The sequence below is a fragment of the Lontra canadensis genome, unplaced genomic scaffold, assembly GCF_010015895.1.
Source record: "Lontra canadensis isolate GAN:19392208 unplaced genomic scaffold, GSC_riverotter_1.0 scaffold106, whole genome shotgun sequence".
Lineage (NCBI taxonomy): Eukaryota > Metazoa > Chordata > Mammalia > Carnivora > Mustelidae > Lontra > Lontra canadensis.
The window spans coordinates 1,311,367-1,337,724 of record NW_022631100.1 but is presented as its reverse complement, the minus strand read 5'-3'; the positions used below and the strand labels follow the sequence as shown (position 1 = coordinate 1,337,724).

General features: G+C 39.3%; 1 protein-coding gene across 1 annotated transcript in view; it reads right to left on the bottom strand.

The window, feature by feature from the left end:
• DNAH14 (dynein axonemal heavy chain 14) overlaps positions 1-5,705 on the bottom strand; it is a 307,787-nt gene extending 302,082 nt beyond the window's left edge. The window contains exon 1 of the mRNA XM_032838780.1: positions 5,603-5,705. Coding sequence (XP_032694671.1) covers positions 5,603-5,634 — 32 coding nt within the window. The 5' untranslated portion in view covers positions 5,635-5,705. The remainder of the gene's footprint in view (positions 1-5,602) is intronic.
• Between the last annotated feature and the right edge of the window lie 20,653 nt (positions 5,706-26,358).

Sequence of the window (26,358 nt, the reverse complement as noted above, 5' to 3'; positions counted from 1 at the left end):
CAAACAATTTTTGATACACTTTTTAAAAAGTAGCTGTGAGGGCACCTGGGTGGACTTATTCAGTTAAGCGAATGACTCTCGATCTGAGGTCAGGTCTTGATCAGGGTTGTGAGTTCAAGGACTGCCCTGGGCTCCATGCTGGGTACAGAGCCTACTTAAAAGTTAAGAAATTTTTAAAGTAAATAAATAAATAATTAAAAAATATAGAAAGCATATCTGAAACAAGGAGAGTCTAGATAAATGTAAAAGAGGTCTGATATTGTTATGGCTGGAAAGGACTTAAGAATCGTTATCTAACTTAAAAGAAGGAAGAAATGTAAACTGATTAGCAGCAGTGTGAGGTCAAAATAGTTTTTGAAGTTCCATACTCACATATTACCTTTTCTTATAAAACCAACACCAACAACAACCCTTACCAAGACTAAAACCAAAACCTTTTCACGATACATTAGCTAACTGCCTATTTGTAAATGTTAAAAAAAAAAAAAAAAACCCTTTCCATAAGAGCAGAATCCACAATCAGTGCCTATAGCTGACTTACGTGGCAGAGCACGTTTTTGCAAGGTGGAGGAAATGCAGGGTTCCGAAGAGCCTCACGTGCCGCTCGGCGGGCAAAACTCCCCACTGGTGTATTAAACAAAAATATGTAATCACATGAATAAGGAGGCGAACTTTCTCTTCAAAGACAGAGGCAACTTCTTCACACTTGCTCGTGGAGACCGGTATCAGGTATTCTTAAATCCTTCTCCCTAGAGCGCTCTGAGTCCCTTTTGGTTTATAAACACCTTGAACAGTTTCCTCTCCACTGAAATGTCTAATCCACATCCTTTCTTTTTTTAATAATGAATTATATACTATTTTCTTAACAATGTTTAGGAGTTCTTTTCACATTTTATATAGTAATCTTTTGTCATTTTACATGTACTGAAAATCTCTTCTGGTTTGGACTCAACTTTTCATATTCTTGATGAAGTCTTCATAAATCTAAATTCTTACTTTAATATAACCTAATTTATCTATCTTTGCATCTCCAACTTGTGTTTACTTTTAAGAAATCTGTCCTTACTCCAATATTAACAAAAATTTGCCTTTTGCAAGTCTTACACTTCATCCTTGAGTCTGGGCTATGATGTGAGGAGCAGATCCAATTCTTCCCACCCCCACCCCGTAAGGATATCCAATTGTCACCACACATTATTAACACCCCTACCTTTTCTTCCCTGACTGTAACTTCAGATATAAAATTATATACAAGTCTGCATCACTCCAAATGTATACAATTATCTACCCCTGGTTCTTTATTTTTGTCTATCCTCGTTTTTCTGTCCCACTGCTTTAATTACTAGAGTTGTCATAGCTATAAGTTCATGCCTTCAAATTTCTTTTTCTGAAAGAGTGCTTACATATCTTTGGCCTTTTGCTTTTCCATATAAATTTTGCTGCACTCTCAATTAAATTTTGTAATCTCTCTACAAAGATCATACTGATGCTTTTTCCTAGGTACTGGATTTTTTATTACTATTACAAATGGTAGTGATGGTTAAAATTAAATTTTCAATCTACTGCTGGACTATAGGAATGAAATTCACTTACACTGATTTTAATCTAGAAGTCTTGCTAAATTAAATTCACTTATTAATTATAAAACGATTATTTTGTACTTTTATTACTAGACATCGTATAAATGATTATGGTTTCTCTTTTTCAAAACTTCCAGCTTTCATTTCTTTTTATCTTTTTTTTTCCCTTGTCTTACTGCTTTAGGACCTTTAATAGGATGTCACACAGAAGTGGCAATAACAAGTATCCTGGCCACTTTTCTCAATGTAAGAGGAACACTTTTAACACTTGCCCATTAAAAATATTTGCTTCAGGGGCACCTGGGTGGCTCAGTGGGTTAAACCTCTGCCTTTGGCTCAGGTCATGATCTCAGGGCCCTGGGATCGAGCCCCTCATCTCTGCTCAGCAGGGAGTCTGCTTCCCCATCTCTCTCTCTGCCTGCCTCTCTGACCACTTATGATCTCTCTCTGTCAAATAAATAAATAAAATCTTTAAAAAAAAATTTGCTTCAGAGTGTAAAAATAAATAAATAAATAAAAATATTTGCTTCAGGTTTTTGGTAAATGCCTTTTATCATGTAGTTTGCTAAGGGTTTTTTTTTAATCATGAAGAGATAATGCATTTTATCAAATACTTTCTTCCTTTAATCTATTAATGGTAATTGATATTGATGCATTTTCCAATGTTGAACTAACCTCGCAGTTTTTAGACAAGCTGCTCAATCCGATCTTGGTGTATCATCCAATTTAATATGCTACTATATAACCTGCAGGTTAGCATTTTATTTCAGGTTTTCTGCTTCTAAGAATGTGAATGAAACTGATTTAAATGGGGGTGCTGGGTGGCACAGTGGGTTGGGCGTCCTGACTCTTGGTTTCCGCTCAGGCTGTGTCCTCAAGGCCATGAGATCGAGCCCCACCTCAGCTCCGAGCTCAGCACAGGGTCTGCTTAAGTTTCCCTCTCAGCCTCTTCCCTTTCTGCCTCCTTTTGCCCCGCCCTCCATGTGCATGCATGATTTAGGGACTATTTTCTCTTTTTCTGTTCTGTGGAAGAAGTTGTATAAGATTGGAATTCTCCATTTCTTGAGTTTCTTTTAGAACTTATAAACCTGGTAGAAACTCAGAAACTCTGGAAATCTGCCTGAGCCTAGTATGTGTGGTGGTGGTGGTGGTGGTGGTGGGGAGTTGGGGAGGTGGTCATGATTCATAACTACAAATTCGACAATTTTAGTGGATGAAAAGGAATGAAATCTTGCCATTTGCAATGATGTGGCTGGAACCAGAGAGTACTGTGCTAAGCAAAATAAGTCAGAGAAAAACAAATACCATATGATTTCACTCATATGTGGAATTTAAGAAATAAATCAAATGAGCAAAGGGGAGCAAAAATGAGAGAGAGCCAAATCAAGAAACAGACTCTTAACACTGATGGTACCAGAGGGGTGGGGGTTGGGGGGGGCTGGGCAGAACAGGTGATAGGGATGAAGCACCTGTCTTGATGAGCACTGTGTCCCATGGAGGTGCTGAACCACTATATTGTACACCTGAAACCACTGTAACACTGTATACTAACTAACTAGAATTTAAATAAAAACAGAAAAGTTCCCCTTGCCTATTACTTATTGAGCCTATTTTGTTCATACTTTTCTTAAAATTTCTACATTTTGTTTCAGACTAATTGCCATGAAAGAGTTAATTTTCTTATCTCTTTAACTGCAGATGGCTCTGCTCTGAGGGTCTCCCATTCTGGCCTCCTGAGTAGTGCTCACAGACCCACTGCCCCGCCCCCCTGCACATACGAAGAGAGCACATACTAAGCGGTGTTGAGCTGTGCGATGTCACAGCCTAACCGTCCATGGGTGACTCTCTTTTTCCTGCTCTGGTCTGTCAAAGATCTGCCAATGTGATTGACAGCTGTTGCTTTTCCTGATTTTCTCTCTCTTTGATTTCTATTTTCTTAGTTTTTGATACTGTTTATCTTCTTCCCTCGATTTTCTTTTGGCTTATTCTGTTCAATTTCTCCCCTTAACTTCTTAGAATGGATCATTACCTCATTAATTTTTCAGCCTATCTTACTAATGTAAGCTATAGGACTACAAACTTTCCACACAATAGAGTAGGCACCACCACACCACCTCTAAGTGTGATAGGATTAGTGGGCCAGGTTCAGCAACTACCTCTCTTCTCTGTTTCTTGCTTTTCTAGACTTAGTTCTACTTTGTTTCCTCCTGGGTGCGGGTGGGGGAGTCTTTCAGAAAAGTTTGTTTGTCAGACATCATGTTTCATTTCCAAACCACAGAGTGGTTTTCCTAGTTAATCTCTTGTAAGTGATGTCTACAGTGATCAAGGAGTATGTGATCTATTGAGATGTCTTGAGAATTTGTTCAAACAAGTTTTATGGTCTCAAATGGTGAAGTCTTGTAATTGTTTCCTATGACCCAGAAGATAATATGGAAGCATCTTTTTTCTTTCATCTGTTGGTACTCTTTTGCTTCCCAAGATGTTTCCACATGCATTTAATACAGTCTGACATTTTTTAAAAAACCAAAAATCAAAGTCTAGCCCATTTGCATTTACTGTTATTACAGGCATTTTTGGAATTTATTTCTATCTTATTTTTGTCTCCTAACATAAACCTTTTCTTATCTTTACTCTCATACCTTCTATACCTTTCCCTTTTCCCTTGTGGAGAACTTCATCAGCTTTATCTTTCACCTATTCTATCTCCATTTCTGCTATTATATATTTAATTTCCAAAAGCTATTTTTTTTTCTCCAAATGTCCCCTATTTTTTATTCTCTTAAAGCTATTTTATTCGGTCACCTGACAATCCAGGGTAGACCTGTGCTGGTTGTTACTGAACATTTCTCCTCCCTGTAGGGTCTATTTTCTCCTGATTGATTTGAGTTTCCATCAAGCTATAAGCTTTCCTCAAATGATCATGGGTCACCTGTTCGTATTTAAGAATCATCACTGAGATAGCAATGAGACCACTCTTCATGCACTGACAGGAATCTGCCAACTGCCAGATTTCACTGTGGGGTAATGCTTAGTTGAGGTTTTCCCAACTGGCTTTCCTAGAGGCTGGCCAGTTTCCCAGGGTACAACGTGCTTAGATTTTGGCTGTGAGCTTCCTCGAAGACTAGCAGAGGAAGAATACTAAGGTCCCCTATGATTTGGGTACAATAATGGGTGCGATACTCTCATGGCGTTTGGTGTCCCTGCATCCTGGATGTCTTCTGCTGGAATGAAGGAAGGAATACTCTCTTGGCTGAGAGAGGTAAAGGAAGGGGATCTGCGCTCTAAGCACTGCTTCTGTTAACTTCCAGGTTACTGCTTTTGCTGCTGCTGCCACCTGGAGAGGATCCTTCCAGGAGGGGGGTGTAGGGGCAGCAGGCAAGAAGCCGCTGCCTCTGGGCTTCACCCCTGCCACCTTAGGTTTGTACCGTTTGCTCTGCAAAATTAGTGATCACTTGTCCTTCCATTTCTGAGCTTCCAAAAAGACGTTGGCAGCTCTTTTGTCTTTTGTGCTTTTTGTCTCTTCTCGCCTTCTCTTGTGGATTTATTCTTTTTGATCATTTGGTGGGATTTCAGGAAGGAGAGCAGTAAGAGCATAAGTTCAACCCATCAGACTTAATAGAAGTTAAGTTTCTTCAAGCACTTCCTCACTCCATTATACTCTTCCTGAGTGGACACTGACCCACCGAGAGGAATGTGAAAAAGGAAGCAAGCATATCTCTCTGACCTCTTCTCCATCTGCCCACACCTAACCACCTTTGGCCCTTCTGGGGTCTTCCCAGCTGTTGGTTAACTTCTCATTTCCAGCAACTTCCTTCTCATCTTTTTGGTATATCCAAGACTGTTCTGGGGGAAGGAGCCGATGTTAATCTGCCTATCTTATCAGGAACCTCTCCCTAAGGTTTGCTAAACTCCGGCACCCTCATCCATTCCTCATAAGACACTGTCCATTCTTCATTGTCAGAATGACTTACCACTATTACCACATGTTGTTGAAATTTTAATTTTATTAGATTTTATCTTACCTTTCTTTTGTGTTGCTTTTCTCCTTGTCCATGTCTTGATTTATTGTTGTCAAATCAACTGGTATATTTTTGGTATTTTTTTTCCTAGACAGAACTATGAGGTAATAGGCTGTTAAGAAATATGTTCACATTACTTTTTAAACATAAAAGATGCTTTCACAGCTGTGACTGTTGGTTTCAATACTGCAAAAAAGTTGGTTCTCAACTTCCCACTAGGCTTAATTGAATATCTCCATCACCTTCAAGTGTTTCCACCATATAGGGTGATTCCTAGACCCTTCACTATGCTAGTTACCCTTCCCAGGGTCAGCCTCCATACTGTCTACCTCCATCTCTAAGGCAAGGTTTTCTTTCTTAATTGATGGGTTCATGTACATTCAATTCTAATTTACCTTAAATTCTATATTGAAGAGAATGCTAAGTTTTAAGATCCTCTCCTCAAGGAAAATCATCAGAAAGAACGTAGGGAAGTCAATGGAACTGGTGGCCTAAGGTGTTAAACATATTTCACCATTCACTAAGTACTAAAAGTCCATATCCATATGCTACTAGCATTCTTCACACAGAAGAGAAGGGAGTGTGTTTTGAAATATGAAAAAGAAGAGTTCTCTTTCTGATTTCGGAGGGAACTCTAGCGTCCAAATAAAGAAAATGCACTGCACAGGCATGGAACTATACTCTAACTAAAGAAGCCAAGATGTAGCCTAGAATCAATGTAGGGTAGAAAAAGCTTTAATTGTCAAGTCAATAGCATCAGACAAATCAAATATGACAGACTGAAATGGGCCAGAGGCAAGAGGAGTTCTTACTGGAATAGAAATGATAGAAATTTCCACATCAGAAATGAAGCCAACAACTATACTATCAATGCAGGGCTGGTCTATCTGGTGGTGAGACTCAGAGTGTAGAAAGTGTCCTGATCAGATCCAAAGAGCATCAAAAATGGCCACAGAAGGATTATTTATTACAGCCAGGAACAGAAGGCTACAACTCTGGGGCCCACACTTGAGACAAAGTTCAGATCCAAGGAACATTCCCCCTACATTCAAAAGCAACCCTGAATCAAACTCATTCTGGACTTACAACAGAGTGGAGGTCAGCAGAATTATTCTAAAAAAAAGGCCAAAGAGTAAATATTTTAGGCCTATGGACCAAAGGAGAAAAATCAAACATATTACACATTATTCATACAGCGAGAGAAAATGGATTTCCACAAATGTTTTATTGATGAAATTCAATATGAAAATAGTTGAATACAATTTTTTAAAATATTCCTACTTAAATGTTCCTATCAATGAAGAACACAGAGTTCTTTTGAGAAGGGTAACATGTTACATATTGGGATTCAAGATTAATGTTATCCATCATCAAATTGCTTGCCATTATTCCTTTATAAAAACCATTCTTATCTTGCAGACCTAGAAAAACAGGTCGCAGCCCAGATCTGACCCATGGACCATCATATGTCAGCCCCTATGAGACTGTACATGTCAATTGCAACATCTACTTTAACTCTGGAGTAGCTTATATTTGCATGCTAACAGCACACCACCAAACATCCCCCCCCAAAAAAAATAGAAGTTTGATCTCACTATTAATCAAATAGTATAAAAAATCAAATGAATTATTCTTTTTTCCTATGAGACAAGCGAAAAAAATCAAGTTAACCTCACACTTCTTCACAGCAACACTCAAATGCCAGAACACTTCCTCGGGAAAAAAGAGTGGCCAAAGAAGTTTCCACAGAGCCAAGTTTCCATGTAACTATGAAGCTAACAAATATTTCCACACATGCAAAATGCAGTAAAGATATCCATGAACCCTACTTATAAAATGTACGTGGTAATAAATTCCACCCTCACAGTGATGAAGGCAAAAATATGACAATGAAGAAAATAATAGGAAGAGCATTAAATCCATTTAAGTATAGAAGTAGGTCAAAATAACTATAGGACTTCTGATATGCAGCAGAACTTTGATAGCACAAAAATAACAGAGTATTAAAACAATCAAGAGGGGAGAAGAGGAGGTAAATGGAATATAGGGAACATAACTGCTCTTCACCTCTCAGACACACAGAAGTCAATAGATGATACTTAATTTTGATAAATAAAATAATAGAAGTTTAGCTATATTATTTAAAAGTATAAAGGTACCTGTAAAAAAAAAAACTACAATTACAACATATGCAATAAACATTAGGGGGTATGAGATATCAGATAAAAAGCAAATGCATGAATTATGTCCTACTTTCTTCATTTCACAATGTGGAGCCAACAGATGCCACCTAAAGTGCATAAATCACAAAGGTTGAAATATATATGATGTTTTAAGTCTAGAAGAACTAAAATGATGCACAAACCTTCCCAAATATCAGAAGCAAAACTCTGTATTCACACAAAACAGGGATTTAAAACATTAAAAAAAAAAGACAGTTTTGGTTGACTTTAGTAAGTTGCCTACATAATATTCATTCCCTCCTTCCATTTCCCAAACAGTACTTGGATTCTTATTCAGGTAGATCTGAACAGATTATCAAAAAAGAGAGATGAGAAAATGAAAAGACAGGTTAAGTAGTAGACAGGAGAGAATGATAAACCTGACATAATACACATCAAAAGTCTGGAAGAAGAGAGAAAATGGGGAATATAATGACAGATTTCTGGACACCAATGTAAGTTCACAGAGTCCTGCAAATTCTAAGCAGGATGAACATATAAGTGTACACATGCGCATGTACACACACACACACACACACACACACACACACCCTTCCAATGCAGTGGAACTACAGAATGCCAAAGGCAAAGATGAGATCAAAGCAGTATCCAGAGAGAGATTAAAGTAAAAAAGAGACTAAGTATGGGCTTCTTGATAACATGCACGCGTGCATGCACACACATGCACACGCACAAACTAAGAGTGGTACAACATCTCCAATGTGCTATGGAAAAATAACTGTCAACTTAGAATTCTATACCTGGCAAAAATGTATTTCAAAAATGAAGGCAAAATAAAGACATTTTGGGCAAATAAAACCAACAGACACACAAAAATAAACCATAAAGGACTTTAAACAGGTGGACTATGGATCCCGAGATGACAGGTCTAAGATGTAAGAAATTATCAGCAGAAGTAACGAATCTGTGTAAACCTAGACAAACACTTACTGAATAAAAGAGTAATGATTTCTTGTGGGACTCCAAGTGAGAAGGCACTAGAGTACACTACAAACAACAGCATAGAGGTCAGAAGGGGGATGATTAAAATTAAATTGTTCTAAGATATTTGTATTTTCTGGAGGAAGATGGAAAATTATTAAATTTACACATTGGCAAGCTAAGCATACATCTTAAAACGTCTGTAGTAGTCACAAAATAAGGTGGCAGAAATAAATCAAAACATATTAAAAATTAGTCAATACAAATGCACCAAATTTTCTAAAAAGACAAAGAAAAACTGGAGGAAAAATCCAGTTATATCCTATTTAAAAGACAAATCTGTAAAACAAAAGGATACAAAAAGGATGTAAGAAAAGGATAGTAAAAAGATATATTGGGCAACTATTAGGCAAAATAAAGATATTAGAGCTGTATTTCTATCAGAAATAATAGATATTAAGGCAGAAGTAGTCATTAGACGTAAAGAAGTTCATGGCATAATGATTAAGGTTCATTTCACCAAGAAAATAAAAGTTCTGACCTTCTACCTAACAACATAACTTTAAAGTATGTAATGTACATAGTTTGTATATAATTGTACATAATTGTACATAATTGCAAATATGTAATGCAAAACACATAATTCAAAAACTGGCAGAACCATAAGGAAAAACAAATAAATATAGCAGATAATAGAACATTATAACAAATTCATTTCAGTTAATCAGGCCAAACCCCCTGCTACTAAAACAAAACACAAACAAAACCAGTAGTGACACAGATTTTAATAATCTAATTTTAAAGTCTGACTTCACAAATACACTATGTACATCTCAAGAAGTGGAGAGTGCATGTATTTTAAAGTGTACACGGCAGAGTTTCAAAATTAACCACCTACTGGGTCAAAATACAAGTCTCAACAAATTTCAAACACTGTATCATCATACAATCCAAATTCTATGACCACATTGCAATCAGATTAGAAATAAAGTGAAAAAAGGGAAATCCCATAAATCTGGAAATGAAGAAACACCTGTATAAATAACTCATGTTCAAAGAAAGAACCATAATGAAAATTTCAAAATATTAAGAATACTAAGATATTAAATATTAAAACTTTTGAGATGCATCTCAAGAGGCACATACAGGCAAATAAAAGCTTTTAATGCTTATACCAGAAGAAAGGAAAGACTATTTAGAGAAGTTAGAAAAAGCAAAACTTTGTAAATCCAAAGAAAGTAGAAAGAAAAAAATAAAGATGAGAGCAGGCCTCTGGACATCAACAAGGTAATGGGAGTGGGAGATACCACTCTATGCCCCCCCCACAGAAAGGACAAACAGTATCCATGAACAAAAATAAGCCTGGGAGGGCTCAAGCGTCTGATTCAGAACTACAGCAACACAGTGGGGAATAAAGAGACTGAGGATCCCTGGGGAGACTGGCTGAGCTGAGACAGCTGGCTAAGAACCAAGAAGAAGGTGGGCTGTCAGCGTCTGTCACACAGGGGCTGCCATCATAGTCCCCAGTGGCATGTTCTAGGAGGACCCTGGTAGCCTTTGTCACTGAGCATCTCAGCAGCTCCCACAACAGCCCAGACTACACAGAGCTCATTTGTATATAATTGGTGGAGGATCCAAGAGTGTCTGTCATGTGGACTGCACTGTGTTGCTCCCCAGAGGACACCAGGGCATCAGCTACCGAGACAAGCAACAGGCAGCACTGCCCAGAGCCGTGGAACAACCAGAGAGGGAGACTTTGCTGCCCCTCCCCCAGAAGCAGCACAGCCACACCACCAGCCCCACATACACCTTGGTTCCAGAGTCTCAAGGGCTCCATACGTGTGCCCACTTCAGACTCCATCTCCTTGGCTGCTCTGCACATGGCCATGCTCCAAACCCGAGCCCCATGGCTGCTCTATAGGCATCTCTGTGGCAGGCACTGGGGTCACCACTGCTGTGGAATATCCAGCTCCTCAGACCCCAGAGCTTCTGGAACCCCAGAAGTGCCCACATATCAGACACCAATGCCCCCAGCACTACAAGGGCCCTCGTAGCTGTACCCTATGCCAAGATGGATCCCTTCAACCATAACACCCTGCACAGCAGGGAAAAGGACCAGGAAGTCCCCAGCAGACTTCACTAGCAAAAGACCTTAATAGTCCCCACTGGCACTGTGAACACCTGCAGCCTTGGCCACTGAGAACCCTTAAAATTTATGCCAATACTGACCTCACTGAAGAGGCTACATGTAAAATATGTTGTGGAGTCTTCCCTAGGGCCAGAACTGCCACACCCCACTAAGCAGTGCCCTTGCATCCACCCACAGGAGGCCCCGAACCACAAAAACCAGTCCCTAATGCTGGAAGAGATGACCGCTCCATCAAATGCAGAGACAGCAATGTAAAGCTACCACAGAAACACAAAAAATTAAGGAAACATGACGCCACCAAAGGAATACAGTAATCTTCCACTCACAGACCTCAAAGAAATGGGAGACATGTGAATTGCTGGACAAAGAATTCAAAATAATTGTGTTAAGGAAGCTCAGTGAGCTACAAGGGAACACAGACAATTAAACAAAATCAGGAAAACAGTATGAGAACAAACTGAAAGGTCAACAGAGAGAAAGAAATCATAAAAAGAAACCAAACCAATTCTGTAGCTGAAGAATACAATGAAAAGAAAATGCACTATCATCAACAGCAGACTCCATCAGGCTGAAAAAAAAAAATCTGTGAACTCAAAGACAGATCATTTAAAATTATCCAATCAGAGATAAAAGGAAGAAGAATGAAAAAGATTAAAGAAAGCCTATGCAAATTGTGGGATACTATCAAGTAGAGTCCCAGAAGGAGAAGAGAGAGAGAAGCAGAAAGCTTTTCTAAATAATAGCTGAAAAATTCCCACATATGGAGCTGGAAAAAGGTGGGATATCCAGGTGTATGAGGCTAGGAAGTTCCCATACAGATTCAACACAAAGAGGACTTTGCTGGGATACACTGCATTAAAACTGTCAAAAATCAAAGGCAGAGAATTTTTAAAGCCACAGAAGAAAAGAAACTCAACTCGTAAAAGGGAACTCCCATAAGCCAGTCAGGGCTTTCTCAACCCAAACCTTGCAGACCAGGAGAGAGTGGGAAGGTATAGTCAAAGTACTGGAAGAAAAAAGCTTCCAATGAAGAATATCTTACCCAGAAGAGGTGTCCTTTAGAAATGAAGGAGAGATAAAGACTTTTCCAAACAAAAGCTGAAGGGGTTCATCTCCATTAGACCTGCTTTACAAGAAATGCTAAAGGGAACTCTTCAAGGTGAAATGCAAGCTGCTAGTGAGTCATATGAAAACATATGGAAGTATAAAACTTACAACTTACCAGTAAAGAATATAGATGAATTCAGAATAATACCATAATAGTGTTATGCAAATCACTTAACTCTAGTATAATGATTTAAAGATAAAAGTATTAAAATAACTATAGCTAAAATAATTTATGAATGTATACAGAATATGAAAAGATGTAAACTGTGACATCAAAACCATAAAATGTTGGGGCGGGGGAGTAAAAGGTATTTTGTATGCAATCAAAGTTAGCTGTTTTCAGCTTAAAACAGACTAGCATTAAAAAAAGGGTTTTACATAAGCCTTTTGTTAACCTATAGTAGGTGCATAAAAGATCAAAGGAAATAATCAAAGCATACCACGCTGGAAATCATCAAATCACAAAGGAAGATGGCAAAGAGGTAACAAGTAATAAAGGAACTATAAAATAGCTAGAAGGGGTGCCTGGATGGCTCAGCCTGTTAAGAGTCTGCCTTTGGCTCAGGTAATGACCTCAGGGTCCTGGGATTAAGTCCCGCATTGGGCTCCCTGCTCAGTGGGGAGCCTGCTTCTCCCTCTCCCTCTGCCTGCTACTCTCCCTGCTTGTGCTCTCTCTCTCTTTCTGTATCAAATAAATAAGTAAAATCTTTAAAAAAATTTTTTTAAATAGCCAGAAAACATTTAACAAGATGGCAATAATAAGTCCTTATCTGCAAATAGTTACTATACTATACATGTAAATGTACTAACTTTTCCAATAAAAAGACAGAGTAGCTGATAAGGTTAAAAAAGGCCTAACTATATGCTGCCTACAAGAAACTCACTTCAGCTTTCAGAACACATATAGGCTCAAAGAAAAGAGATGGAAGAAGATATTTCATGCAAACAGTAACAAAAAAGACTAGGGGGAGTTGTATCAGATGAAATGTACTTTAAGTTCAAAACTGTAACTTTGTATCATCAAGAGGATATAACAACAGTAAACATACATACGCCCAACATCAGAGGACATAAATATAGTAAGCAAATACTAACAGATCTGAAGGCAGAAATACATAGCAATGCAATAATAACAGAAGCCTTTAATACTCTAATTTCAACTTGAATAAATCATCCAGGCAGAAAATCAACAAAGAAATATATGATTTGAACTACACTTTGGACAAAATGGACATAACAGATATATGCAAAACGTATCCAACAGCAGCAGGGTGCACATTCTTCTCAAGTGAATGCAGAACATTCCCTAGGATAGATCATATGTTAGGCCATAAAACAAGTCTTAAAAATTAAAGAAGACTTTAAATCAGATCAAGTGTTTTTTCCAAACACAATGTTATGAAAACTAGAAATCAAAAACAGGAGGAAACCTGAAAAGTTCAGAAAAATGTAGAAATTAAACAACACGTTCCTGAAAAAACAATGTGTGTAGGAAGAAATCAAAAGGAAAATCAAAAATATCTTGAAACAAATAAAAATGGAAATGTAACACATCAAAAACCGTATCATGCTGCAACAAAAAGTAGTTCTAAGAAGAAAGTTTATAGCAATTAGAAACCAACTTAAAAAAGAGAGACCTAAAATTAATAACCTAACTGTATACCTTAAACAACTAAAAAAAGTGCCAAATTAGAAGGAATTAAATAAGATTAGAGCAGAAGTAAATGAAATAGAGATCAGAAAAACAATAGGAAAGAAATAAACTAAGAGTTGGATCTTAAAAATATAAGCAAATCGACCAACAAGTAAAATAAGAAAAAAAGAGAGATTCAAATAAATAAAACTGGAAATGAAAGAAAAACATTACAGATGATACCACAGAAATATCAAGAATCATATGAGATTATTATGAACATTTATGTCCTAACAAATTTGATAATCCAACAAGTTGAAAATGGACAAATTCTTTGAAACATAAAACCTATGAGGAAACAGAAACAGAAAATGTGAACAAATAACAAGGAAGATGGTTTCACTGATTAATCTTATCAAATATTTAAAGAAGAACTAATGCCAATCCTTCTCAAACTTCCAAAAAAGAAAAGAGGAGAGAACACTTCCAGGGTCATTTTATAAGGCTAACATTACCCAGATCCCAAAGTCAACTAATTTATGACAAAGAAGGCAAGAATATACAATGGGAAAGGACAGTCTCTTCAACAAATGGTTGGGAAAACTGGACAGCCACATGCAAAAGAATGAAACAGACCAGTATTTTACACCTTTGTGATATTGTGTTCCTTAAGAAATACATATTTGGTCTTCGTCCTCATCTCTGGCACAAAACTCCTAAAACTCCTAGAATATACTAAATAAATAGAGTGATAAAGGTTACATTACATTAATGAGGTGACTTTTGGACCTCACCTAAAGATGGAGGCTGGTTGCCAAGAGTACCAACCATATGATTGATCAGATGATTGAACTTTCAGTCCCAGCACCCTGACCTCTGGGGATGGGAAAGGGGCTGCAGGTTGAATTAACTGCCCATGATTTAATCAACATGTCGGTGCAATGAAGCCTCCATAAAAGCCCAAAAGGAGGGGCACCTGGGTGACTCCGTCGGTTAAGTGTCTGACCCCTGATTCTGGCTCAGGTCTTGATGTCAGGGTTGTAGGATTGAGCCCCTTGGTAGGCTCTGCACTGGGTATGGATCCTGCTTGGGATTCTCTCTCTCTCTCTCTTTCACTGCCCCTCCCCTCACACACATGTGTGCACATGCTCTAAAAACAAAACAAAACAAAATCTTTTAAAAAATGGATGGGTTTCAGATATCTTCTGAGCTGGTAAACACATGGAGATTTGAGGAAGTGTGGTTCATCAAAGGCAAAGAAGCTCCACGCCTTTTCCCCATACCCCAACCTATGCCTCTTGTCTTTCTGGCTGTTTCTGAATTATACCCTTTTATAATAAACTAGTAAAATAAAATAGTAAGTAAAATATTTGCTTGAGCTCTGCGAGCCACTCTAGCAAAGTGATGGAACCCAAAGAGAGGGTCATTAAAGCCTCCCATCTACATTTGGTCAGACAGAGGCACAGGTGATAACCTGAGCTTGAGACTGGCATCTGAAATGGGAAGGGGAGGTAGGGTGGTACAGTGTTACAGGACTGAGCCCTTAGCCTGTGAGATCTGATGTGATCTCCAGATGAACAGTCCGAGGTGGGCTGAATTGTAGGACACCAAAGGTGTCTGAGGACTGAGTGCTTGGTGGTATGAGGGGTCCCCCGCCAAGACACACACACATTGGAATTGGGTACAGATCATATTAACTAACAAAAATTAAAGCAAGATGAATTCAAGAATTAAATTTAAGACCTTAAACCATAAAACTACTATAAGAAAACACAGGGGATAAACTTCTTGACATTGGTCTTGACAATGGTTTTTTCAGATATGACACCAACAGCAAAAATAAACAAATAAGACTACATGAAATAAAAATGCTCTTTCACAGCAAAGGAAACCATCAACACAATGAAAAAACAACCAATGGAATGCAAGTCATCTATCTGGTAAGGGGTTAACATCCAAAATATATGAAGAACTCACACAACTCAGTAGCAAAGAAAGTAACAATCTGATTTAAAAGTGCTGATTTTTCAAAGACATACAAATGGCTGACCAGCAGATACATGAAAAGGTGTTCAACACACTCATGATCAGGGAAATGAAAATCAAAACCAGTATGAGATAACACCGCACAACTGTTAGAATGTTACCATTACCAAAAAGGCAAGAAATAACAAGTGTTGGCGAGGAGGTGGAGAAAATCAAACCCTCATGCACTGTTGGTGGGAATGTACACTGGTGCAACCACTATGACAAAAGTATGGAGGATTCTCATAAAATTAAAAAAGAACTACCATATGATCCTCCAGTACTACTTCTGGAAATACATCCAAAGGAAATGAAAACAGAATCCTGAAGAGGTATTTCCACTCCCATGTTCACTGCAGCATTATTCTCAATAGCCCAGATATGGAAACAACCTAAGTGTCAACTGGTGAATGGATAAAGATGACATCCTCTATGTCACATTGCTCAGCCAATAGAAAGAAGGTAATCCTGTGAGAACATGGATGTAACTTGAGGGCACTTTGCTAAGTGAAATAAGCCAGACAGAGAAATACAAATACTGCATAGTACCATTTACATGCGGAATTTGAAGAAAACAAAGTTGAACTCTCAGAAAAAAGTAGAAAAGTAGTCATCAAGGGCTATGGGGTTGGGGGAAAAGGGAAGAGTTGGTAAATGGTTTTTTTGTTGGTTTTTTTTTTACCATTCTTTTACCATTTTTTTTTTTACCATTCTTTACCAAGAATAAGGTCTGCAGATCGAATCTATAACATAATGACTACAGTTAATAACACTGTACTGTAAAATTGGAATTTGCTGAGAATAGTAATTAAATGTTCTCACAACAACAAAAAAGGTTTTCTGACACATGCTAGAACACAGACAAACATTGAAGACATCACACTAAGTAAAACAGGCCAAACACAAAGAACCAAGATTGTACACTGTGGGAGGCCGCAATAAGGCTTGAGACGAGGACCAAACCAGGCAATGACTTGTGTCTCCTTTAAAGTCCGAATAACCTAACAGAAGGTTTAGGACGGAAAAGTTGAGTAGCACCAAGAAAGGGTCTGTGCTACGTGTTGTGCGCTTGCCTGCGTGACTTCCCACACGCTTGCTAAACAAATGAGAACAATTCGGTTGGGGTCAAAAGTTCATTGCTGGTCCTTGCTGCCCTAGTACTGCTCATAAATTACTTTCAGGTTTGCTGTATCAATACAGAACAATTGTACTAGCATCAGCCGTTTGGCGTCACGAGGTCTGCTTATAGTTAAATGTGAAACTATTACGGGAACTTGTGGTGGTTTAACTAGACACAGGTGTATTGCTTCTCCTATCACTATATATATGGCCTTAATGCTTTGAATAAACTTAGCACTGTTGGACATCATCCTTAGTGCTCCTCCTGCCCCCATCTCTTTGTCTCTTAATTTCTTTTCACCATCCTCTTACCCTCACGTTTCCTAGTCAATTTGTCGCGCTGGTCGAGACAGTATGCTTCTTGTATACTTCTACTTGTATGAGGCGCATAGAATAGCCATATTCACAGAGACAGAAAACAGAACAGAGATGACCAGGACCTGGAGAAAGGGGTAATGGGGAGTCATTGTTTAAAAGGTGCAGAATTTCACTTTGGGATGATGATAAATTCTGGAGATGGATGCTGGTGATGGTTACACAACAGTATGAATGCACTTAAAATCATTAAAATGATAAATTTTATGTTGTCCATATTTTACCACAATAAAAAAAGTAAGGGAACAGAAAACACTATAGCATGCCAATGCAAACCAAAAGAAACTGATTAACAATATTCTACCAGACAAAATAGAGTTTAAGGGAAAAGTATTGATAAGGAGAAACTGGGTTTCAACATAATATTAGAAGGGACAATCAAGAAGCTACAACTTATATCTTTTATGTACCTAACACTGCCTCAAAATCCATAAAGCAAAACCAGATAGAATAACAAAAAATTTGACATTTCACAAAAAGTCATAGTGAGATACTTTAACATACCTATCTCAATGATGTATGATCAAGTGAACAAAAAAATAAGTAAATAGATTTGACCTTCACGAACAGGCTTGACCTAATAAAGAATTCTGTACATAATAAACAAGGAATGTACTTTTCAGATCACTGATGATGATCATTTATGAAAATTGACCACATCCTAAGTAACAAAAGCCTTCACAAATTTCAAAGAATCAATATTATGCAGACCCCATTTTCCCATAGAATGCAAATAAATTATAAGTCAACAAAAAAAACTTTTAAAAATGTACCATATTTGGAAATGTGAAATAACACTCCTAAATCAACCATGGATTAAAAAGAAAATAAAACTGAAAATAACTCTCTAGAACCATTTAACAATTAAAATATCATACATTCAGGGGCACCTGGGTGGGTCAGTTGGTTAAGCTTCTGCCTTTGGCTCAGGTCATGATCTCAGGGACCTGGGGTTGAGTCCTGCGCCCCGCTCCTTGCTCAGCAAAGAGAGCATGCTTCTCCCTCTCCTCCCCTCTCTTGCTATCTCTAAAATAATTAAATAAATAATCTTTTTTCAAACTTGGTGGATGTAGCTACAGCAGTTCCTAGAGTTTAGAAATTAAAATTTAAGAGTACTGAATGCATTTACTATTTTAAAGATTGATGTGTGGGGCACCTGGGTGGCTCAGTGGGTTGAAGCCTCTGCCTTCGGCTCAGGTTGTGATCTCAGGGTCCTGGGATCAAGCCCTGCATGGGGCTCCCGGCTCTGCAGGGAGCTTGCTTCCTCCTCTCTCTCTGCCTGCCTGTCTGCCTACTTGTGATCTCTGTCTGTCAAATAAATAAAATCTTTTAAAAAAAAATAAAGATTGATGTGTTCAGTAAAGCCAGAATATAAACAAACAAGCTAAAAGAGAACTTAATGTAACAGAAAAAAATAATCAAGATCAATAAAACTAAAAGCTGATGAGAGGGGGAAAAAAACAGAACTCAAAAGGCTCCCCTTTACCTCAAAGAAGTAAAAGACACAAGACCAAAGCAGTTTTACAGGTGAGTTTTATCAAATATACAAAGACTAGAAAATCCTTATACTATGCAATCTCTTTCAAAAATAAAGGAAAACTACTGAACACACTTTTTGAGAAGTAAAACAGCAATGGTTCCCAAAACAGACAAGAACAAGTACATGCACCAAAAAAATTATAGCCAGTAACACTCCTGAACGTAAATGCAAATATCCTAAACAAAATACTAGCAAATCAAATCCAAAGTGTCAGTGTATGTATGTGTGATATATACAGATTTACACATATCTTAACGGAGTCTACCTCATGAATATAAGCACAGTATCTACTAACGTTATTAACGTAATCCAACGTATCAACTTATTAGAAGGGTCGTTTAAATCTCTACATTAAATGACATATATACTCATTTGTATTTGTGTGTGTGTACATGTAGATGTGTATGTATATAATACACAATCAGTACGGGCACAGCTGCTCAGAGCTCATGACTCAATAATGAATGCAAAACAAAACCCCAAACTCATTAACCTAGGAACAGAAGAGACATCGCTTGGCCTGATCAAGGGCAAGTAACCAGTCCAGTGAGAAGGTGAGCCCCTTGAGGGCAGCGATGGGTCTAACTCAAGTCCAGCGCCCAAATGCCTGCAGCATGAAGACTGAATGCGGGACTTGGAGGCCACCAGGCACCCCCAGGCCAACGTCAGGCCAGACCGCCATACCTCCCACTCTGCCCCTCCAATCCTGCCTCACACCCCAGCCCCACACCCAGCAGGACCCCACCCCCTGGCTCCCTTCTCAACCCTACTCCCTTTTCCCCCGGGCCCTGCCCTTTCGCCTTCCCAGCCTCCCCCACCACCCCGACTCCTCTACTCCCCCCATTCCCCACGCCCACTCCCGTTCCCCAAACCAGAGCGCCAAACCTGCCCCGCCCCTCCAGGACAGCCCTGCACCCCCGCCCACTCCTGATTTCCGGCCTTGCTCCCCGGGTCCAGCCCCTGGGCATCTGACCCAGCCCACCCACGTGACAGCAGCCCGTGGCACGGTCTGTGGCCCTGTCTTCCTGGCCCACGCACCCCTGTGGCCCTGCCCCCCAGCCAAACTCTAGTTCCTACCCTGCTGGCCGGTTTGGCAGACGAGCTCAAAGGGCGGGGTTCGGTAAGTGTCCCAACCTGCTGCCCTCACCGGCAGCCCTGGGGCCCAGCGACGGCTTCGAGCCTTAGGGCCAAGAGGTGAAGGTCCCGCTCACACACGCCGGATTCAGGCGAGGACAGCCCCGAGGGACGATGCCCCTACCCTTCCTCGCCGTAACCGCCAACCAGTCAGGCCAAGAGCCTGCGCCTCGCCCCGCTCGCGGGTGTGTGTGTGGGGGGTGAGGGTGGGTCACGAGGCCCGCGGAGCCTGTGCAATGCACACTGGGAGTTGGGGGGGGGTCACAAGGCCCGCGCATTGCACGCTGGCAGCAGGGTTCACGAGGCCCGTGCGCACACTGCGCAACGCACGCTGGGGGCTGGGGGTCGCGCAGGGCATGCTGGGGCCAGGACCGGGATGGAACCCAGGGCAGAGGACCTGGCTGGTGTCTGGAGGCTCCCACCAGGCGATGCTGGCCGTGTCGTCGGCGGCGCCCAGAAACGTGCGGCAAAGGCGGACCGGAGAGAGACGGTGCGCACGTTACCGACGGCTGCCCGAGTGTGGGTTTCTCCCGGGAAGGCCGGAGAAACCAGCGACTTCGCAGAACCGCCGCTCTGGGACCTTCGAGAGCAGCCACTCTCGTGGAGGCCTTTTACAGCCTGGGGCAGGAGCTTGCCCTTTCGGGGCCGGGTCCTAGGAAGAGATGCGTGGAAATGCAGTAGCACGGATCTGAGAGAAATTCTAAGAAGCGTGGGCGTGCAAATCCCTCCCTTCTTTTCGTGTGTCGTGTGAAAGGTTGAGCAGGCGATGTCCTGCGTTTCGCTCGCACGCAGCGGCTCTTGGTTGGGCGCTTACCCTGCGCTGCACACACCAGCCACAGGTTCCCTTCTTTCTGGTCCCCGGGGGGAGGCCGCAGCAGGGCCACCGCGGAGATTTGCTGCGGTCTCCTGTTTCTAAACTGCTTACTTGTTTAAAAGGATAAGCTTTCCACTTTGACTGTTAATAAACTTGAGGATGTCATCGTCCCGCGTGTCACAGCAGAATTGGAGCAGGGCTCTGAGTCTTTGAGGAGCCGTGAAGAGGGCTCGGTGTTGAAGGGGAGGGAAGATACCAGTTAAAAGGGAAAGTCATTTTGGAAATATTGTGGGCCAATAATCGTTTATATTTGATAAAATTAGCCAGAAAGTGGAAAGTCAACTCCGTCAAATACCAGTCAACGAACTGTGTAAAACAAAATAGGATTAAAAAAAAAAAAAGAGGCAGAGCATGAGACCATGTTCTCCAGTCTTCCCTGTCTCAGCAAACAGCACCTCTCCTGTGGGGTCTTCGTCGACACTTCGCATTCCCTATTCCCTACTCCAGTTGAATTTATTACCAAGACCTGTAGGTTTTACCCACGAGCTATGCTGGGTCCGTCACTTTGGTCAAGCTCTACTGCTTCAGCTGTAGACAAAGCAGTGGTCTTCAAATAAGGGTGCAGTAGGTCTGGAGGAAGCACAGACTTTCAGGGCTATAAGGATAGTGATGGCTTTAAAGGAGTCCACTGATAGCTCCACATCTTTGTAAGTACCTTGAGTTAACATCATGCAGATTGGTCTTTTCTAACCCCTCCTTCAAAATCTCCCTTCACCCACTTCACAAGAGAGAGACAAGATCTCTCTCCACTACCATACTTCCCCAGTGTAAAAACTTGCAAGGACATCAAAAAGCCACTGCAAAACACAAAAAAATTAAGATGAGACACTTCTCTTAAGACTAATTAAAGCATAAAAAAAGACTAATTAAAGCATCTATAAATATATTGTAGGGCTTCCCATTTTTCTGTCTTTATTTCAGTGAAGAGGGATGCCTAACATTACAACCATTAGACTGTCCTGGTGTCAGATTATTATATAATATGGACAGCGGATTCATGAGTATTTTCTTTAAATGGACTCATCTCTTCCATACCCTGACCAGTGTCAAATAATTCTTTGCTCTTAATGGAGAGTCAAATAAATGCAAGACAGAATCTGTAATAAATATTGCTTACTAAATTGAGTTTTTATTTCATGGATTAAAAGGTAAGCAGTATTTTTCAGCTGTTCATAATACTCATTTCCCAGAATACAGTAGCTAGAAATAAGAGCACCTTTCAACAGTGAAGCAGTACTGGCTAGGGACATTAATTCTTTTATTTTTTTCCCCCAAATTACAGAATTTTTATTGTTTTCAAATACTATACAAAAAAAAAAAAATACAGTGTGCATTTCATGATAAACAAATCCAGAAACAGTGATTCCAAATTAAAGGTGTTTTTTCCTTCTCTATTTCAGTAGTTTGAGTTACTAAAAGAATAACCCAGTGAATTCTCTCTTCCATTGATTACTTTGGCCTCATAAGCATGAGAACTCTTGCTTTATTTTCCACAACTCCATAAATTGAAGACAATCCTTGTAAAAATGGGTTAATTTCAGGGATGACACTAATTCTTTTAAATGTAACTGGGATATTTTCTAGACCACCAGATTCTTCAAAACACGCTGAATAAAACCTGAGGACCAAAATGTTATGTGATTTCTTTTAAAAATTAATACTGTGATGCAATAAGTTAAAAAATTATCTAATTGTATCATAACTAGATATTCCAATTACATTTAATCTTCATCTTATTTCATAATATGTCTCATATTTCCTACTTTCAAAAAAACCACTTCCTAGATGCTGAACCAACTAGATTTTTTTAGCCTCATAGACCTTTCTCTCATTAAGTAAACAGACATATTTTTACCATGGTGTGTATGACTTTAATAAAGTTATTGCCAAAGCAGTCTCCACGATGCTTTACAACAAAAGCTGATGACCAGTTTTCAGTAACAAAAAAAACCACACTTTTTAGTCACACCCTTCCCTGCATAAATAGTGTATATTTTAATTACATATTACATTGCAGTTTTACAATTTAAGTAATGAGAAATGGTATATAGGTTTATTCTTATTTGTGTAACTTATTAACATGAATAAGGTCTATCTTATTGTTTAATCTTGACTGGATTTATTAATTCGTTTCTAAAAATAGATTCAAAATTTCTTTCCCAGTGCTTTCTGTAATAGCTTTTGAAATGTTTATTAAATAGTTTGAACTGAAAACTGAAGTCAGATTTTATAATCAAAAGTTAGTCTGAGATCAGAGCAGAAATCAATGAAATAGAAACCAAAAAAACAATAGAACAAATCAACGAAACTAGGAGCTGGTTCTTTGAAAGAATTAATAAGATTGATAAGCCCCTGGCCAGACTTATCAAAAAGAGAAGAGAAAGGACCCAAATAAATAAAATCATGAATGAAAGAGGAGAGATCACAACTAACACCAAAGAAATACAGACAATTATAAGAACATATTATGAGCAACTCTATGCCAACAAATTTGACAATCTGGAAGAAATGGATGCATTCCTAGAGACATATAAACTACCACAACTGAACCTGGAAGAAATAGAAAGCCTGAACAGACCCATAACCAGTAAGGAGATTGAAACAGTCATCAAAAATCTCCAAACAAACAAAAGCCCAGGGCCAGACGGCTTCCCGGGGGAATTCTACCAAACATTTAAAGAAGAACTAATTCCTATTCTCCTGAGACTGTTCCGAAAAATAGAAATGGAAGGAAAACTTCCAAACTCATTTTATGAGGCCAGCCTCACCTTGATCCCCAAACCAGACAAGGATCCCATCAAAAAAGAGAACTACAGACCAATATCCTTGATGAACACAGATGCAAAAATTCTCACCAAAATACTAGCCAATAGGATTCAACAGTACATTAAAAGGATTATTCACCACGACCAAGTGGGATTTATTCCAGGGCTGCAAGGTTGGTTCAACATCCGCAAATCAATCAATGTGATACAACACATTAATAAAAGAAAAAACAGGAACCATATGATACTCTCCATAGATGCTGAAAAAGCATTTGACAAAGTACAGCATCCCTTCCTGATCAAAACTCTTCAAAGTGTAGGGATAGAGGGCACATACCTCAATATTATCAGAGCCATCTATGAAAAACCCATCGCAAATATCATTCTCAATGGAGAAAAACTGAAAGCTTTTCCGCTAAGGTCAGGAACACGGCAGGGATGTCCGTTATCACCACTGCTATTCAACATAGTACTAGAAGTCCTAGCCTCAGCAATCAGACAACAAAAAGAAATTAAAGGCATCCAAATCGGCAAAGAAGAAGTCAAACTATCACTCTTCGCAGATGATATGATACTATATGTGGAAAACCCAAAAGACTCCACTCCAAAACTGCTAGAACTTGTACAGGAATTCAGTAATGTGTCAGGATATAAAATGAATGCACAGAAATCAGTCGCATTTCTCTACACCAACAATAAGACAGAAGAAAGAGAAATTAAGGAGTCCATCCCATTTACAATTGCACCCAAAACTATAAGATACCTAGGAATAAACCTAACCAAAGAGACTAAGAATCTATACACAGAAAACTATAAAGTACTCATGAAAGAAATTGAGGAAGACACAAAGAAATGGAAAAATGTTCCATGCTCCTGGATTGGAAGAATAAATATTGTGAAAATGTCTATGCTACCTAAAGCAATCTACACATTTAATGCAATTCCTATCAAAGTACCATCCATATTTTTCAAAGAAATGGAACAAATTATCCTAAAATTTATATGGAACCAGAAAAGACCGCGAATAGCCAAAGGAATATTGAAAAAGAAAGCCAGAGTTGGTGGCATCACAATTCCGGACTTCAAGCTCTATTACAAAGCTGTCATCATCAAGACAGCATGGTACTGGCACAAAAACAGACACATAGATCAATGGAACAGAATAGAGAGCCCAGAAATAGACCCTCAACTCTATGGTCAACTAATCTTCGACAAAGCAGGAAAGAATGTCCAATGGAAAAAAGACAGCCTCTTCAATAAATGGTGTTGGGAAAATTGGACAGCCACATGCAGAAAAATGAAATTGGATCATTTCCTTACACCACACACGAAAATAGACTCAAAATGGATGAAGGACCTCAATGTGAGAAAGGAATCCATCAACATCCTTGAGGAGAACACAGGCAGCAACCTCTTCGACCTCAGCCGCAGCAACATCTTCCTAGGAACATCGCCAAAGGCAAGGGAAGCAAGGGCAAAAATGAACTATTGGGATTTTATCAAGATCAAAAGCTTTTGCACAGCAAAGGAAACAGTTAACAAAACCAAAAGACAACTGACAGAATGGGAGAAGATATTTGCAAACGACATATCAGATAAAGGGCTAGTGTCCAGAATCTATAAAGAACTTAGCAAACTCAACACCCAAAGAACAAATAATCCCATCAAGAAATGGGCAGAAGACATGAACAGACATTTCTGCAAAGAAGACATCCAGATGGCCAACAGACACATGAAAAAGTGCTCCATATCACTCGGCATCAGGGAAATACAAATCAAAACCACAATGAGATACCACCTCACACCAGTCAGAATGGCTAAAATTAACAAGTCCGGAAATGACAGATGCTGGCGAGGATGCGGAGAGAGGGGAACCCTCCTACACTGTTGGTGGGAATGCAAGCTGGTGCAACCACTCTGGAAAACAGCATGGAGGTTCCTCAAAATGTTGAAAATAGAACTACCCTATGGCCCAGCAATTGCACTGCTGGGTATTTACCCTAAAGATACAAACGTAGTGATCCGAAGGGGCACGTGCACCCGAATGTTTATAGCAGCAATGTCTACAATAGCCAAACTATGGAAAGAACCTAGATGTCCATCAACAGACGAATGGATAAAGAAGATGTGATATATATATACAATGGAATACTACGCAGCCATCAAAAGAAATGAAATCTTGCCATTTGCGACAACATGGATGGAACTAGAGGGTATCATGCTTAGCGAAATAAGTCAATCGGAGAAAGACAACTATCATATGATCTCCCTGATATGAGGGAGAGGAGATGCAACATGGGGGGTTAATGTGGTAGGAGAAGAGTAAATGAAACAAGTAGGGATTGGGAGGGAGACAAACCATAAGTGACTCTTAATCTCACAAAACGAACTGAGGGTTGCTGGGCAGAGGGGGGTTGGGGGGGGTTGTGGACATTGGGTAGGGTATGTGCTATGGTGAGTGCTGTGAAGTTTGTAAACGTGGAGATTCACAGACCTGTACCCCTGGGGGAAAAAAAATATATATATATATATATGTATGTTTATAAAAAATAAAATTATAAAAAAAAAAAAAGTTAGTCTGATTTGCCTAATTGATTTGGCAATGCTAATAATACAGCAGACATTTTCCATAAATTCAATGAGCTAAATCCAGATTCAAGGTTTTGACAAAAATATTACTGAAAGACATGAAAATAATAAGAGTCTTTAAATTGTATTGGCAGAAGTGTACTAAAATTTGTTCAAATACTTCTATTTACCTAACCCTTTCTGAAAACATTGCGTTAAATGAGACACCTATTAGTAAAAAAAAAAAAAAAAAACTAAATGAGACAGCATAATTAAGTTATTTGATAAAAATCCAATATTTTGGAG